Raw genomic sequence first — 17352 nt, 5'->3', positions numbered from 1 at the left:
TTGTTTTGCGTTTTCCGCAACTAATTCACACCGCACAAGTGGGAACGGGCCCGTGGAAACGGGCCCTCAAGGATACCCGAAGTGACATGTGACATGATGAGATAAACGTGTATGTACAGTACAGTGCCCAGCACACAAATAACTATGCCTTTTTTCTTTCTCTGCCTAAGAGATTTAAATATCAGGTATGTAAGTGGCTGACTCAGTCCTGACTCAGACAGGAAGTGACTACAGTGTGACCCTCACTGATAAGAAATTCCCCTTTTTATCTCTTTCTTGCTCTCAGAAGCCATTTTCTGCGAGGGTCACACTGTAGTCAGGACTGAGTCAGCCACTTACATACCTGATATTTAACTATTTCAGACAGAGAAAGGAAAAAAAAAAAAAGAACACAGCATAGTTATTTGTGTGCTAGGCACTGTACATACCTGTATCTATATAATCATGTCATGTCACTTCGGGTATCCTTTAAATGAGATAACTCTATTGAAGCCGCTAATGGGTTAAGTCTGTGAAATCATTAACACTGCAACAAAACAAAAAAAACAGCCACAAAACAAAAAACCAAACACCAAATAGTTCATTTTAAATTATTATACAATTTAATTGCATTTTATACATTGTTTCACTTATGGAAACAGTTTCAATATCACGGTGTGTGCCAACCTTTTTTTTTTCTTCCGTTTTATATTTTCGGGTAAGCAAATCGGACACATACTTAGTGATGACAGATTTACACTGTTCAGCTCACACATAAATTCCTCATCTGCGCAGATTCTAACAGTCCAGCTGGATGATATATTTACACACACTCAAGCCATTCAACATGATAAAATGTGAGTTTACATACGCACAATGTAGTGACTTTGTCCATGCTAGTTATATACATATTTGCATATTCTTCACCCTTTTGGCCCCCGGAAGACATCCAACGCTTTTTTGCACTGCAAACGGCTGGATGAGCTCCGTTGGCGAGAAAAAACAAAAACAAAAAAATTCAGAACATTTTTTCCATTTGATTTAAGATAGATATGTATTAACAAAACAAAAAAACAAAAAACAGAAAAGGTGCATGTATCAAAGCCATCAGCCTCTTGCAACCAATTACATCGCATGAATTTGTCTTGTGCAAAATCTATTAAACCAAAAAAAAAAAAAAAAAAGAAAAGAAAAACACTGGCATTAAATAAAGAGACAAAAACATTGGTTTGTGGTAGAATATCCTCTGCTTGTCCAGCATATTTCTAGCAGTCACGTAAAGGTCATTCTGTGATAAATAAAATCTTTCCTACGGATAAAAAGATTGTCTTTATCTTTGTCTTGTGGCGGAATGTGCAAAATGGCCGACGTCTTGCTTGCTTCCTGTGAGATCTACAATGAGGAGGTGAAATGTATCGAGGTTTCCATATCCTCCTTTATGACAGACGGGTAATTGAGGTTGGAGGATGGCCTTAAGACACTTGCTAGTCTTATAAGATGGAGAGGGGGCTATTACTAGTCTGGCTTGCGGGTAGGTCATGTATAGCTTGTCCATAAGAAGTGCTGTAGGGTAACAAAAGCAGTGGCAATATAAAAAAGACTAAAATTGAAGATAGTATTGAGGATACAGTAGGTCATGAAGGGTTCCATCTCATTCAGATTGCGTACATCCCCATCCAAGTAGTGTTTTTCAGAAAAAGCGGCACAGGGTCATCATCCCTGAGGTGTCCCTTAGATCTTGGCAGATGGATCGGAGGGTCCATGCAGGCAAATACCGATTTGTAACAAAGTGTCCATGTACAAGGCATCCTACTGCTGACCGGGGATAGTTGACCAGTCTGGCTATTTACATATAAACATACGGGATCTGATGGTGGATCAGTGCTTGGCTCTTGCATACAAAGTTATTCATGACGGTAGGTAAAACCAAGTTGTTGTTGACCGTAATCTCCCAGGGTTGGAGACTGGACAAAAAAATTGTTGTTCAGGATCAAACAAAAAATAATAATAATATATATATATATTTCTATATAGGTGAGGGTTCTTCATTCGGGGTGCATGAAGCAGTCTGCACTGAACGAGAGAAGGTGCTCCTGTGTCTGTAGGCTGCTCAGCCGGGCAAATGTCCGCTCATCTCTGCCAATCACAGAAACTCAGGGTCATGATTCCAGGTCGCCCCCAATTATCACCGTCATTGGCTGCTTTGGTGGAACCGTTAGGAGGGCTTCTGCTTCTTCATGCAACTGAAAAGGTGGAAGGAAAAAAGCAAGTTCATCAATGGAGAATTATTTTAGTTAATTTTATCTTAAAAAATGAGAGAATCAGCACCAATGTAATGACCTCTCGTACAGCATTCGCAGGCGCCCAGAAGATATGGATGACAGTTAATTTTATCTTCACATTTTTATGATCAAATTAATATACGGTTTGTTTTAATTTAGGGATTAAGGGCCCTTTTCCACTAGCAATCGCGAGCTAAGAAATTCATTGCCTCCTGCAAAGAAAAATGCTGCAGTGTCGGCCAAATCGCTAAGGCAAGCGATTCGGACGGCGGCAGCATTATCCCCTATGGCAGAGTTTCCCAGCATGATTGTCTGCTATTAGCCATTTACATAGCCTGTGCATAAGTAGTTTTGAACCACAACTGATAAGTTGATGAATTTATCAGAAATTAGCTCTGTGTTTTAATATAAACTTCCACTTATAAGAAAATGAATCATTCAAGCATGGCAGCTTCTGGTTAAATAGCCAGCAGCTACTGGGCTTAGAGAGTCTAAATTTACTTTTTTAACAGACAGTCATGTTAATCAGTATAATACCTGTTAAAACGCTGCTATCCCGCGGCAAAGCGAGGGGTCTTTCCCCCCCAAATCCCCCCTTTAAAATCCACGACATTCTTGATCGTGGATTTTGCTGCTCATGGAGGCAGAGCTATGAGCTGCAGCTCTGCCTCCATGCGCGTCAATCGCTGCACAGATCTCCGCCTCTCCCCGCCCCTCTCTGTGAAGGCAGATTGAGAGGGGCAGGGAGAGGCGGCGATCAGCGGGGATTGACGTGCGAAGAGGCAGAGCTACAGCTATTAGCTCTGCCTCTTCTGGAAGTGCTCCCCCGAGCTTACAGAGGGGATTTGGGGTGTAAAGACCCCTCGTTTTGCCGCGGGATAGCGGCGTTTTAGCAGGGGTTACACTGATTAACATGACTGCCTGTTAAAGAAAATTTAGACTCGCTTCAGAGCCTCTTTAAAGGGACCCTGAGAAGTGCATACAAATGAAAATCTGCACTTACCTGGGGCTATACATTTGTATAGCGCTTGTCTTGTGTTGGACTCAAAGCACTCAATAGCTGTAGCCACTAAGCTCAAGAGGCCACTCTGCAGTGTTACGGAGTCTTGAAGAAGGACTCTTTCCTGAATAGGATACTGACCCCAGCCAGTCAAAATCAGTGACCTTTCTCAGAGGCGGTGCCCTTAAGCAGTAAACTATCTAGCCACCGCAGACTTCAGCTGAAGTTGCCAGCGGGACCACTTAGGGGGACTCAGAGGACACCGAGCGATCTCACGGGCTATGGTGGGCTGGAGGAAGCCCCAGTTAAGTGCAGATTTTCATTTGTATGCACTGCTCAGTGTCACCTTAACTGGCTCAGGTTCAGAATTGAAGGTCATCTCCAGTGCTCATCTAACAATCGTATAACTAACACTCCAGGCAGTGTGTGTATTTTTATTTTAAGTACTTGTTTACAAGCTCAAACATGAGAAGGCACTAGCAGAAAAGAATCATTTTAAAATAGCATGAGGCTTCCTCCAGCCCCATACGCGCTGATCGATCCCACGCCGCCATCCTCCTCTGCCCGCAGCTACGAGAACCGGCTCCGCGCTGATCCGCCAGTCGGAGCCAGTCTAAGCGTAGCAGAGGTGCGCTCTTTGCGTATCTCTGCAGGAGTGTATTGAGAGATACGTAGAGTGTGCCCCTCTTCTGTGTAGCTGGCTCCGAAGACGTCAGCGACGAGAGCCCGTTCTCGTAGCTGCAGGCAGAGGAGGACGGCGGCGTGGGATCGATCAGCGCGTATGGGGCTGGAGGAAGCCCCAGGTATGTATAACTTTTTTTCATTTTTTCTTATATAGTTCTTCTCTGATTCCCTTTAACCAGTTCACCACTGGGGTTTTTTTTCAGCCCTTCTCCCTTTCATTTGCCAATAACTTTATCACTACTTATCACAACAAATGATCTAGATCTTGTTTTTTTTTTCTCCACCAATTAGGTTTCCTTTGGGTGGTACATTTTGCTAATAATTATTTTATTCTAAATGCACTTTAACTGGAATAATAAGAAAAAGGAGAAAAAAAAACATTTCTCAGTTTTATAGCATTAAAATAAAACATGCTGCTGTGGATGAAAGCCACATATTTAATTTGCCCATTTGTCCCGGTTATTACAATGTTTAATTTATGTCCCTAGTACAATGTATGGAGACAATATTTTATTTGGAAATAGAGGTGTATTTTTTCAGTTTTGCGTCCGGCACCAATTACAAGCCTTTACATGCAAAAATAACAGTGAATTACCCTCAGGACATACATATTAAAACAACTTAAGTGCCTAAGGTAACTATTTATGTAATTTTGCTGTATTCAATTTTTTTTTTTTATATAATACAAATTTTATATTTTGATAACCATGGGAGAGTGAGGAAAGTGAGGGGTTAATTTTAATGAGAAAGGAAAATACAGGTATTAGCATGAACAGACCCTCCAACCTGAAATATTTGGAGCTTATTGCTAAAGATGATTGGGCAAAAATACCTCTGGGGACATGCACAAAGCTGGTCTGCAATTCTAGGAAGCGTTTGATTGCTGGAATAGCCAATAATGCTTTTCTATTTATTATTGAAAGAGTATGAATAATTTTGGACTGGACACTTTTTGCTCAAATGTAAATAAAAGCTGAGAAATGTTTTCTGTTCCACAATAATGTCTCTTGTACATCATCTTATCTTTTGGGAGACATCTATGTCATTTCCCGTCAAAAATGCACTCACTGGTTGAATAAAAGTAACTTTAAGTCAAAATTTGCCAGATGTATGAATAATTATGGCCAGCACTGTAATGTACTGTATTAGGGTGTAGTTTACTATTTGGCCACTAGATGGGCCTCAGTTTATCCCTAATGTGTAGTGTTTATTACATGGAAATATGGAGTGTACATTTTCACTTTCATTTTGTGAATGACTGCACGGCATCTCATTGGCACCGGCACTTAGATCAGTGAATAGGAACTGTGTTACCATTCATTGATCTGTCTGCTAAAGGCTGCGACGAGAACGCCAGCGGGAACGCGCAAACAGGCGGTGCAGCGAGGTACGTACACATACCTCCCAACATTTTAACTACAGAAAACAGGACACTTAGGCCACACCCCTAACCACACCCCCAACACCCCCTAGTCACGCCCACCAAAGTTTTTTATATTTTTATTTTAAATAAATATTTTTATTTTAATTAATATTATTAATATTAATTTTACTCCCGAAAGGGGGGGGGGGGGGGAGCCTGAGGGTGCCCGTGGGTGGGGAGGAGGCGAGAAAAAACCTGATCGAGGCACCAGCCCTGGGGATGCATATGCGGGATGGACGACCGCCGCCATTTCTCCCTCCCTCCCTCCCTTCTAATGTGCCCCCCAGTGTCGTCGCCCCCCCCCCCCCCCCGCCTGCAGAGTTAAATGCGCAGCGGAGCGGGCTGTCATTTAATCTTACCATTGCCGTGCGTTTCAGCTGGTCTTCTCGGCTTCCTGCTTCCTGTGACGTCACAGGAAGCAGGAAGCCGAGAAGACCAGCTGAAACGCACGGCAATGGTAAGATTAAATGACAGCCCGCTCCGCATTTAACTCTGCAGGCGGGGGGGGGGGGGCAACGACACTGGGGGGCACATTAGAAGGGAGGGAGGGAGAAATGGCGGCGGTCGTCCATCCCGCATATGCATCCCCAGGGCTGGTGCCTCGATCAGGTTTTTTCCCCTCTCTGCCCAGCAGCCGGGACAGAAGGGGGGCAGCGCGGGATGGCGGGAGGGCCCCCCCAAAAAGGGACAGTCCCGACGAAATCGGGACTGTTGGGGACAATGCGTACATCTATGCCCCTAGAACCATTAATAGCCAGCAGTGGGGCGTAGATATACTTCCTCCACTGCAATAAGTAGTTGAGTTAGATGTTGTTAAAATAGCAGTAAATTTTAACACAATGTTACCTTAGAAAAATCAGTAATTTTTAACAAAATGTTACTATCAGAATTAGGCAGAGACAACAGTGGAATATCAGCAGCGTATAGAAATGAGAACATTTTTGCATGCTCTGGAAAACTGCATGTAAAAATCCGCGCACAGACACAAATTTTCATGAAGAAAAATACATGCGAAAAACCACGTTTTCTGCCAAAAAGTTGAAGAGTGAAGGAATTGTGGCCTGACAGAATGGAAAAATTCAATTAAATGTATTTTTTTATTTACATTCTTTAGCGTTTGAAACTATTATTATACTCAAAATGTATACTAGACCCTTGCTTGACGCATTTTGGTACCGTAAGTTACAGGCAAAAAATTCATGAAAATGGATTGAACCACATTCTGCACAGAAATCCAGCAAAAATTGACCGCTGGGGAGGTGAAAAGACTCCTTATTCATTATCCACTTACAATTTGAAACTGCACATCCTGAAACAGCTCCTGGATGAACCTCCGGGAAGGCAGGCGAAACGTGCAATGTGCTAATAAGTAGGAAACTTCAGAGTAGAGGCAAATGTCATCAAACGCTTGTGGAAACTTCTCCTTGATCCTACAACACAGGGAAAGAGGCATGAGAAGAGCCATTCTAGCTACACAGCACCAATAGCAGCCTGGCCTGAGAGGAGCGATTCTAGCTACACACCACCAATAGCAGCCTGCACTGAAGAGTGTTTCTAGCTAGATTTATTTTTTCGCTATAGTGCCCCTTTAAGCCTTTGAATGGTCAGGATTATGCCATCACGTCTCACTTCTGCTAAAAGGCAAATTGGAAGTGAATAGTCAGGAAGGGAAGGGCATACTTAGAGGAGGGCTGTAGAGATGGTCAATAAGATGGTTATAATCCCGGCTTGCAAGAAAATTATAGGCAAGATGGAACTGAGCCAATCAAATGAACTTCCTGTGAAAGTTGATTGGTCCAGTTCCAAGCAGTATACAATTTGCACAAAATTTACACACAAGACAGAATTACCATCACACCCAAACAGAAATGCACCACCAGGGAGTGATCCACTCTAGTGTGGGCATTGTTCAAGGTGGTCAGTCATGCAGCATGCGTAATAAACCGTAGGTAGTTCTGGCTAGGGTTGCTTATTACGAGTAGCTATGTCCTCATAGCTACTCGTGATCGAAATTTAAATGAGATTGAGCAGCCCACTGCACAGGGGGAGGGGGGCCAAAACTGCTGCGCAAATTGTTTTCCTGGGTCCCCCGTGCAATCAGCACTGGTCAGCGGACCCAGGCTTCTCCCCCCCCCCCCCCCCTCCCACCGGGATCCCCTTTACCTCCATTATTTTTCTGGGGATCCGGTTGGCCAAACAGGATGGCCGAGCGGCGTGACGTCTCTCTGCCTGCCATATTTGTACAGTTTAACAATTTTTTAAGTTTATTCATAAATGTAATTGCTTCAACAATTTTGTGTTCCAGTCTTTTTGTTCCAGGCTTTTATTCTGATATAAGTTGGCGAGTTATGACTTAATAATTGGAGGCCTAAAATTCTTGAAAAAAATTTACTGCTTTTAGACCCATAATCCCAAACAGAAATGCACCACCAGGGAGGTTACATTTTGACTACAAGGATGAGCAACCCTAGTTCTGGTTTGTGTACATCTACACCGATTAGGCTGTGCAGTGTTTGGTGCTTCAGGGCTGTGGCAGTCCAGGTACCGGTTATAACATACTGACACCAGACAGTGAATCACGTGACTACACTCAGGATACTGCTGCCCACCTACTCTACTAGCAAACATCTATCCCAATCACCTTCAGGACATGAGAAATAATAACTGGGCAAGTCCTTTCCATGTGCACAACTGGCCAGGCCCACCCCTGAAGAGCTCAGCTGGTGGTGCCAGTCCACCACAGAACATACAGCGATTAGCCAGATCATAGCAGCATGTTCAGCTGCCCTCTAGTGTCCACAGCAGGCATAACGCTACACAGTGAGACTTAACCGCCAAATGTATGCAAGGAACCCTATCGGTAGTAACATAAACTTACGTTAGAAGACCCGTTTCATGACCCTTTGCTCCTACAGAACTACTAAGATTAATGACAAGCCTTAAGACCTCTTTCCGTAATAGTATTCGGCACACAGGCGTATCCTCTGGAATTGGTTTTCCTCCTAGGAGAAGAAATGAAATCACCGTCAGCTTTCTTCACAAACTATTATCGGAAACGGAATCTCCAAATACAACAGCTTTGTAGCTATTCAAAGAGAAACCAGAGATAACCACATAATTATATAAATTGTCCAAAGTTCTAAATAATACACTGATCAGCCAAAACAAAAAAACAAGACCTATGAAAGTGTCCCTGGTATCTGGAAATCACACCAGCACCTGGGTTCAACCATGCTGGGGGTGATCCACTCTGGAGCAGAATGTACAGCGGTGACTGTTACCCCCACCGTCGTTGAACGCAGGTTTTAGTGCGACTCGTATTGAGCTCTGGGGTTTTGCAGATAACCGATAAATTACTGAAGTGTACTGTGGTATCTGGCACCAACACGTTTGCAGCAGGGCCTTTGCAGTTGGCTGATGGTGTAATGGTTAAGGGCTCTGCCTCTGACACAGGAGACCAGGGTTCGAATCTCGGCTCTGCCTGTTCAGTAAGCCAGCACTAATTCAGTAGGAGACCTTTGGCAAGTCTCCCTTACACTGCCACTGCCAATAGAGCGCGCCCTAGTGGCTGCAGCTCTGGCGCTTTGAGTCCGCAAGGAGAAAAGCGCAATATAAATGTTATTTGTCTTGTCTTGTCTTTGCACCCTAGTACAAGCTGTGAGGTGACCTCCATGGACAAACTCTTTCCAGTACATGCAACAGATGCTTGATGAGACTGAGATCTGGGGAATTTTTGGAGGCCAAGGAAAATGTGCTCATTGGATCAGGCTGTCTTCTTCCCTTGCTCCATGATCCAGTTCTAAGGTGTGCCCCTTGCAAGCAATTCCTGCAGAGGACAAGGGTCTGGATGGGCAATCTGACTGGTCTGAAGCTACACAGCAAGCTGCAATGCTCTGTGTGTTCTGACAGCTATCTCTCGCTCTCTCATGGCCAGCATGAAGGTTTTCAGCTGTCTGTGCTACAGTAGCTCACCTGTGGGATCAGGCAGGGAAGGCTAACCTACACTCTCCACACATAGCAGGGATCTTTGTTATGCATCCATGGCACTTTCACTGGTTCGACAGTTGTATACTAAGAACCCCCCCTTCCTCAAGGCCTGACACCAAAGAGATGCCCTGATACAGCAAGCTAACCTGTGTTCTCCCCAGAATTTTTTTCCAGCCGGGTGGCATGAAAAAGTAGCCGGGTGGGGCGCAGTCGGGGGAATGCAGGGTCGGCACAACTCTGCTTTCAGCATAGGTGGTGTATGAGGAGGTGAGCCAATTACAGCAGGGTGCTCCCCAAAATTTAGCCAGGTGGAGCACCCAGCTAAAACAGCCTGGCGAGAACACTGCTAACCAGAACAATTCGGTCTTTGTAAAAATTGATTAGGGCCTCATACTTGCCCATTTCTCCTATTTTACATATCACCTTTAAGAACTAAGAGTTCACTAACTGCCCAACATATCCTAACCCCTAAATAGGTACCACTGCAACAAGATCATCAATGTTATTCACTTTAGCCATCAGTGGGCTTAAATGTTGTGGCAGATCAGAGTATATTAGCACTATAAAAAAAGTGGAAATTAAACTAATAGCTATTTATAGTGCAATGAAATGAAGCAAGCACCGTGTACTCCTCACCTCATGACACAATACTGCTCATGTAACACCTCCTACAGCACAAGTTAATGTTAGAAGCAAATAAAGCAACCTTTGAGGACAGATGAGAAGTTGGGATATCGGTGAGCCATAAATTAAGGTGAAATGCACCTATTATGACAGAACCAAATTTAGAGGGGCACTATGGCGAAAAATTGTAAAATGTAAAATATGTGCAAACATATACAAATAAGTATGTTTTTTTCCAGAGTAAAATGAGCCATAAATTACTTTTCTCCTATGTTGTTGTCACTTACAGTAGGTAGCAGAAATCTGACAGAAGTAACAGGATTTGGACGAATCCATCTCTTCATGGAGGATTCTCAGGGATTTATTTATTTTCAAAAGCACTTAGTGAATGGCAGTTGCTCTATCCAACTGCCAAAAAACTGTGTAGTGAGCAGGGAGGCTGGCCAGCATCATTGTTTAAATGCTTTTTAGGGAATATCTTTATAAAGAATAAAAAGCTTGCTGAGAATCCACTATGAAGAGATGGACTAGTCCAAAACCTGTCACTTCTGTCAGATTTCTACTACCTACTGTGACAGCAACATAGCAAAGTAATTTATGGCTCATTTTACTCTGGAAAAAAAACATACAGTACAGACCAAAAGTTTGGACACACCTCATTTAAAGAGTTTTTTTTTTTATTTTCAAGACTATGAACATTGTAGATTCACACTGAAGGCATCCAAACTATGAATGAATACATGTGGAAGTATGGTTTGGGGTGAGCTGGACCTCAGAGTGAAGGCAAAAGGGCCAACAAGTGCTAAGCATGTCTGGGAACTCCTTCAAGACTGTTGGAAGACCATTTCAGTTGACTACCTCTTGAAGCTCATCAAGAGAATGCCAAGAGTGTGCAAAGCAGTAATCAAAGCAAAAGGTGGCTACTTTGAAGAACCTACAATATGACATTTTCAGTTGGTTCACACTTTTTGGTTATGTACTATACTTCTACATGTGTTAATTCATAGTTTGGATGCCTTCAGTGTGAATCTACAATGTTCATAGTCATGAAAATAAAGAAAATTCTCTGAATGAGACGGTGTGTCCAAACTTTTGGTCTGTACTGTACCTCTTATTTGTCTAGGTTTACACATATTTTGAAATTTTCGCCATAGTGCTCCTTTAAGAATCATAGACTAGACTAGTGTAGGAAACCAGCATGCCAGTAGCAAGAAGTGAGTGTGTGGATTCTAAATATGAAAATGTCCACAGACTTCTCACGCATTGCATCTCAATCCCACCCACTTACAACCCCCCCCCCCCCCCCCCAAAAAAAAAAAATCGCTTTGTCCTTTCTTTGCTTTGGCTATACCTGTATATGTTTTGGTAATGTCAATAAAGCTTGAATTGTCATATAGAGATGAATTGTTAGTGGTGTGTGGGGAGTGTGTAGATATGGTGTAGGTGGGTGTGGTATAAAGATTCACTGGGTTTATAATTGAGCTAACCAGTTTTAAGGGTTCTGGATTTTGAACTGGTGTTATAAGCAACTTTGCGAAGCAGCAATGCGCTCATGTACCATTATAGAGAAGCACTATTGGAGACCCCATAGCCTGAAAGGAATGGTAACCAACTGTGAAGCAAAAAAGCAGTCCCAGGCTGGTCAAATAAATTCAAAGTGGAGAGTCAGATAGTCACACACACTTGTGACCAGTACTCTAAGCAGCTGGCGTTCTATAAAGCGGTCAGAGCCCTGCGCTGACCCATACTCACCCTGTGACACATAATCAAGTAAAAGGCAATTAGGTGACTACTTACCTAGGACCAACTCTGTGCTTTTGGTGCTGCTTGCGGACTCCTGGGAAGCACCTTCACTACACCCTGAAATCCCAGAATACTTTGAAGAATGGGACACCACCTCTAAATGATTGGGCATGGTATGTGGACACCAGTCAGAATATGGAATGTCAGGAAAGTCTGGGGATAAACATGGCAGTAAAAAAAGGTGAAATATGAGCGAAATGGACCATGAAGAAAACCATAAGGAAATAATAGTACTGAAAAATAAAATGGAATCATGAGTCTGTTAGGATCAGGGATTCTTGAGAACAGACAGTAAGTCATGAGATAGCACCTTTATTCTGGCTGACATTGGCCTCAATTCACTAAGATCATGCTGGAGATAATAAGGCAAGAGAAAACTTACCTCCACACATCCATCTTGCCTTATGCTCGGTACACACTGAGATTTTCTGGCCGAAAAACACTGTAAAATGTAAAATACATACACATACAATGTAGATTTCTTGCAGAGTAAAAAGCATTAGAAATTATTTTTCTCCTATGCTACTGTTGCTCACAGGAGGCAGTGGAAATCTCCTCATGGGGGATTCTCAGAGTTTTGTTCATTCACAAAAGCCCCTATTGAACAGCAGTGGCTCAGCCCAACTGTCAAAATAGTGCGCAAAGGAATAGGGGAGTCTAGGGGAGTTTAGGGGAGCATCTTTATATAGATCCTTTCCAGGGAGTGCTTTTGTAAAGAATAAATATACTAAGTATCCCCTCAAGAGGAGATGGTCTAGTCTAAAACCTGTCTACTGTAAGCGACAACAATGCAGAAAAAGAGTAATTTATAGTGCACTTTACTCTGGAAGAACTGTGCATTTTAGATGTATGCATTTCAAATTTTACAGTTGTTAGCGACAGTGGTCCTTTAAGTTAGGTTCACATTAGTTTTCTTAAAGGGGTGAAAATAAACCAATGAAATCAACAATTATATCTATCTTACTTCTCCTAAAAATGACTTTTTAAGATATTCCATAGTTTTATTTTATGTTTAAATCTACATTTCAGGTTTTTACTGTTTTATTGTTTTTGTTCAATGTCACAGAAGGCATTTTCTGCTAGGAAAGGGTTTTATAGTTTGCATTTCTTATCAGTGAGGGTCACACTGTAGTCACTTCCTGTCTGAGTCAGGACTGAGTCAGCCACTTACATACCTGATATTTAACTCTTTCAGGCAGAGAAAGAAAAAAAGGAACACAGCATAGGTATTTGTGTGCTAGGCACTGTACATACTCATGTCTATCTCATCATGTCACGTCACCTCGGCTATCCTTTAAGCAAGCATTTTCCTGGCATTTTATATGCCAAGTAAATGCCTGTGTAAGGTCAGCAGAAATCCTCCAAATGTTTTCTGACAGTTGAGTCAGACGTTAGCTCGCGGCGTTCAATCAGACGCGCGTCCCATGAACACTGGGTGCGACACTTTGTAGCTGCGTTCTGTACTCGCTCACCATAACACACCTGTGCTGGACAGCAAGGAAACGACAAAAGAAACGGAAGTGCAAAAATGAGTGTGTGATCGGCGGCCATTCCCCAACTTAAAAGCTACATTTAGCCATATATATGAGCCCTCAGAAAATGATACAATGTTAATGAAGAATGAATAGAGGTGCTAAGAATCCCGGATGCAACATGACCACTGTTCTATAGTCATGCTAGGAAGAGACTTCTGATGTAGCAGAAAAGGATAAATGTGGAGGAAATGATAAGAAGCCAATAATGTTCTCTAAAGCCTCATCTACACGGTACAATTTTCCATCAGATAGAAAGATCTATTAGATGGATCTAATAAGAAATTGCATCCTGTGTAGATGTCCAAATGGTTTCAGATCAATTTTGCGATTGATAAGTACCCAAAATCGATTGCAAAATCGAACGCAAAACTGGCAGGTTTTGGACTAGCCCATCTCCTCATGGGGGGTTCACAGGGATTTCTTTATTTTAAAGGGACTCCGAGCAGTACAGAAACTATGGAAAGATGCACATCATTTTAAAGCTCTCTTTCTCCTCTTTCCAATGATATATAAACCGCCACCCTACGCCTTTTAGTTTTCGCTATTTTCGCGATTGAAATTGCCGCGGCCGCGATTTCGATCGCGAAAATAGAGAAAACTAAAAGGCGTAGGGCAACGATGTAGGTGTCGTCAGAAAGAGGAGAAAGAGAGCTTTAAAATGATATCCATCAAGCCATAGTTATATTGTATTACACAGGGCGACTTTTTGTCAAAGTCAGCAGCTGCATTCAGCAGAATGGAGCTGCTGACACTGGGGAAAGTGTCGTCCTGTGTAATACAATATAACTATGGCTTGATGGATATCATTTTAAAGCTCTCTTTCTCCTCTTTCTGACGACACCTAAATCGTTGCCCTACACCTTTTAGTTTTCTCTATTTCCGCGATCGAAATCGCGGTCGCGGCAATTTCAATCGCGAAAATAGCAAAAACTAAAAGACGTAGGGTGGTGGTTTATATATCATTGGAAAGAGGAGAAAGAGAGCTTTAAAATGATGTGCATCTTTCCATAGTTTCTGCACTGCTCGGAGTCCCTTTAAGAATGCACTTAGTGAATGGCAGTTGCTCTGTCCAACCGCCAAAAAAAGTGTACAGAAGGCTGGCCAGCATCTTTGTGTAAATCATTTTCAGGGAATGTCTTTAGAAAGAATAGAGGCCATGCTGAGAATCCCCTATGGAGAGATGGACTAGCCCAAAACCTGTCGGTAATGTCAGGTTACTACTATTTACTATAAACGCCACCAACATAGAAGAGAAGTAATTTATGGCTCATTTTACTAAGGAAGAAACGTACTTCTTATTCGTATGTGTTTTAAAGTTTAAGATTTTCATGACAATTCCTCTTTAAGTCATTCAGGTGCTGCAGGCTAAAGGATTAGATCAGATGAGGGCGCTGGTGCTATACCTGCTGTTTTCACCTCAAATTCCAAATATGACACTGACTGGTTGTGTGAATGAGGAGAAAACAGGCAAAGTGATTGGGGCTGATCAATGATATGCGAATATTTCTGCGTTTATGCAAAATTATGTCGTTTTATGCAAATATATGCAGCTTGAAAATGGACCCAGTGGGACTTGATTGGTCCATTTTCAAACTGCACACATTTGCATAAACATTTACATAAATTTGCATAAACGGTGAATATATTTGCTTATAATTGATCATCTCTAAAAGTGATCCTTCCTCTCATAGCAGCAGACCCTCCATATCTCCAGTCTGTGTACATGAAGCTTCAGTTCTAGCTAGATACCAATTAGATGAATCATTAAAGGGAATCTGAAGTGTAAATAAACTTATGATATAATTATTTATACAGTGGGTTGCAAAAGTATTCGGCCCCCTTGAAGTTTTACACTTTGTCACATTACTGCCACAAACATGCATCAATTTAATTGGAATTCCACGTGAAAGACCAATACAAAGTGGTGTACATGTGAGAAGTGGAACGAAAATCATACATCATTCCAAACATTATTTTTTTTTTTACAAATAAATAACTGCAAAGTGGGGTGTGCGTAATTATTCAGCCCCTTTTTATCTGAGTGCAGTCAGTTGCCCAGACATTGCCTGATGAGTGCTAATGACTAAATAGAGTGCACCTATGGGAATTCTAATGTCAGTACAAATACAGCTGCTCTGTGATGGCCTCAGAGGTTGTCTAAGAGAATATTGGGAGCAACAACACCGTGAAGTCCAAAGAACACACAAGACAGGTCAGGGATAAAGTTATTGAGAAATTTAAAGCAGGCTTAGGCTACAAAAAAAATCCCAAACCCTTGAACATCCCAAAGAGCACTGTTCAAGCGATCATTCAGAAATGGAAGGAGTATGGCACAACTGTACACCTACCAAGACAAGGCCGTCCACCTAAACTCACAGGCCAAACAAGTAGAGCGCTGATCAGAAATGCAGTCAAGAGGCCCATGGTGACTCTGGACGAGCTGCAGAGATCTACAGCTCAGGTGGGAGACTCTGTCCATAGGACAACTATTAGTCATGCACTGTACAAAGTTGGCCTTTATGGAAGAGTGGCAAGAAGAAAGGCATTGTTAACAGAAAAGCATAAGAAGTCCCGTTTGCAGTTTGCCACAAGCCATGTGGGGCACACAGCAAACATTTGGAAGAAGGTGCTCTGGTCAGATGAGACCAAAATGGAACTTTTTGGCCAAAATGCAAAACGCTATGTGTGGGGGAAAACTAACACTGCACATCACTCTGAACACACCATCCCCACTGTCAAATATGGTGGTGGCAGCATCATGCTCGGGGGTGCATCTCTTCAGCAGGGACAGGAAAGCTGGTCAGAGTTGATGGGAAGATGGATGGAGCCAAATACAGGGCAAACTTGGAAGAAAACCTCTTAGAGACTGCAAAAGACTTGAGACTGGGGCGGAGGTTCACCTTCCAGCAGGACAATGACCCTAAACATAAAGCCAGAGCAACAATGGAATGGCTTAAAACAAAACATATCCATGTGTTATAATGGCTCAGTCAAAGTCCAGATCTAAATCCAATCGAGAATCTGTGGCAAGATCTGAAAACTGCTGTTCACAAACGCTGTCCATCTAATCTGACTGAGCTGGAGCTGTTTTGCAAAGAAGAATGGGCAAGGATTTCAGTCTCTAGATGTGCAAAGCTGGTAGAGACATACCATAAAAGACTGGCAGCTGTAATTGCAGCAAAAGGTGGTTCTACAAAGTATTGACTCAGGGGGCCGAATAATTACGCACACCCCACTTTGCAGTTATTTATTTGTAAACAATGTTTGGAATGATGTATGATTTTCGTTCCAGTTCTCACATGTACACCACTTTGTATTGATCTTTTATGTGGAATTCCAATACAATTGATGCATGTTTGTGGCAGTAATGTGACAAAATGTGGAAAACTTCAAGGGGGCCGAATACTTTGCAAGCCACTGTATGTATAGTACAGCTGAGAAATAAAACATTAGTAGCACACGAGTCTCATATTGTTTCCAGAAAATAGAGAAAACCGAGAGCCCGATATGGTGTAGTATGTTGTAAACACATGATAAATGATCAGTGAGAAGAATTATACTCACAAACATGGGTTACCATAGAGGCAACCACTGTGTAGGAAGGTGAGGAGATTAGACCTGTCCTCACTCAGGGTTAAGAAGTCGCTCTCTGTAGACAAGAAAAGAAGGGGGTGGTACCCCCCCCTCTACCAGAGGTGGACACAATATAGCAGTATGATAAATAGAGGCGCCAGCAGGATAAAACGAGATAAAAATCTTAAAAATTGCTTGGAGGAAGTGGTGGGACTACCTCCACAAGGCGCTATACTTGCTACTACTGAAATACTGTTGTCCCCACTTATTGCCTGATGAAGCGGGCTTGGCCTGCGAAACGCGTTGCACCGTATAATAAATGTGTTTGGTACGATTCAGACAGTATTTCGTGTCTGCTTTGTGGAGGTAGGCCCACCACTTCCTCCAAGCAATTTTTAAGAATTTTATCTCATTTTATCCTGCTGGCGCCTCTGTTTATCATACTGTCATATAGTTTCCAGT

General features: G+C 42.5%; 1 protein-coding gene across 2 annotated transcripts in view; it reads right to left on the bottom strand.

Moving 5' to 3' along the window:
- Positions 1 to 579: 579 nt before the first annotated feature.
- RICTOR (RPTOR independent companion of MTOR complex 2) overlaps positions 580 to 17352 on the bottom strand; it is a 196497-nt gene continuing 179724 nt past the window's right edge. Inside the window, exons 35-38 of one of the 2 annotated variants that reach the window (XM_068250439.1) lie at positions 11777 to 11935; positions 8247 to 8370; positions 6660 to 6798; positions 580 to 2222 (exon numbers count right to left, since the gene is read on the bottom strand). In XM_068250439.1, coding sequence (XP_068106540.1) covers positions 2139 to 2222; positions 6660 to 6798; positions 8247 to 8370; positions 11777 to 11935 — 506 coding nt within the window. In that variant the 3' untranslated portion in view covers positions 580 to 2138. The remainder of the gene's footprint in view (positions 2223 to 6659; positions 6799 to 8246; positions 8371 to 11776; positions 11936 to 17352) is intronic. The other variant, XM_068250448.1, reaches the window with a different exon arrangement.

This window comes from Hyperolius riggenbachi, chromosome 1 (assembly GCF_040937935.1).
Source record: "Hyperolius riggenbachi isolate aHypRig1 chromosome 1, aHypRig1.pri, whole genome shotgun sequence".
Lineage (NCBI taxonomy): Eukaryota > Metazoa > Chordata > Amphibia > Anura > Hyperoliidae > Hyperolius > Hyperolius riggenbachi.
The sequence above is the reverse complement of the archived record's forward strand: the minus strand, read 5'-3'. Positions and strand labels throughout refer to the sequence as shown.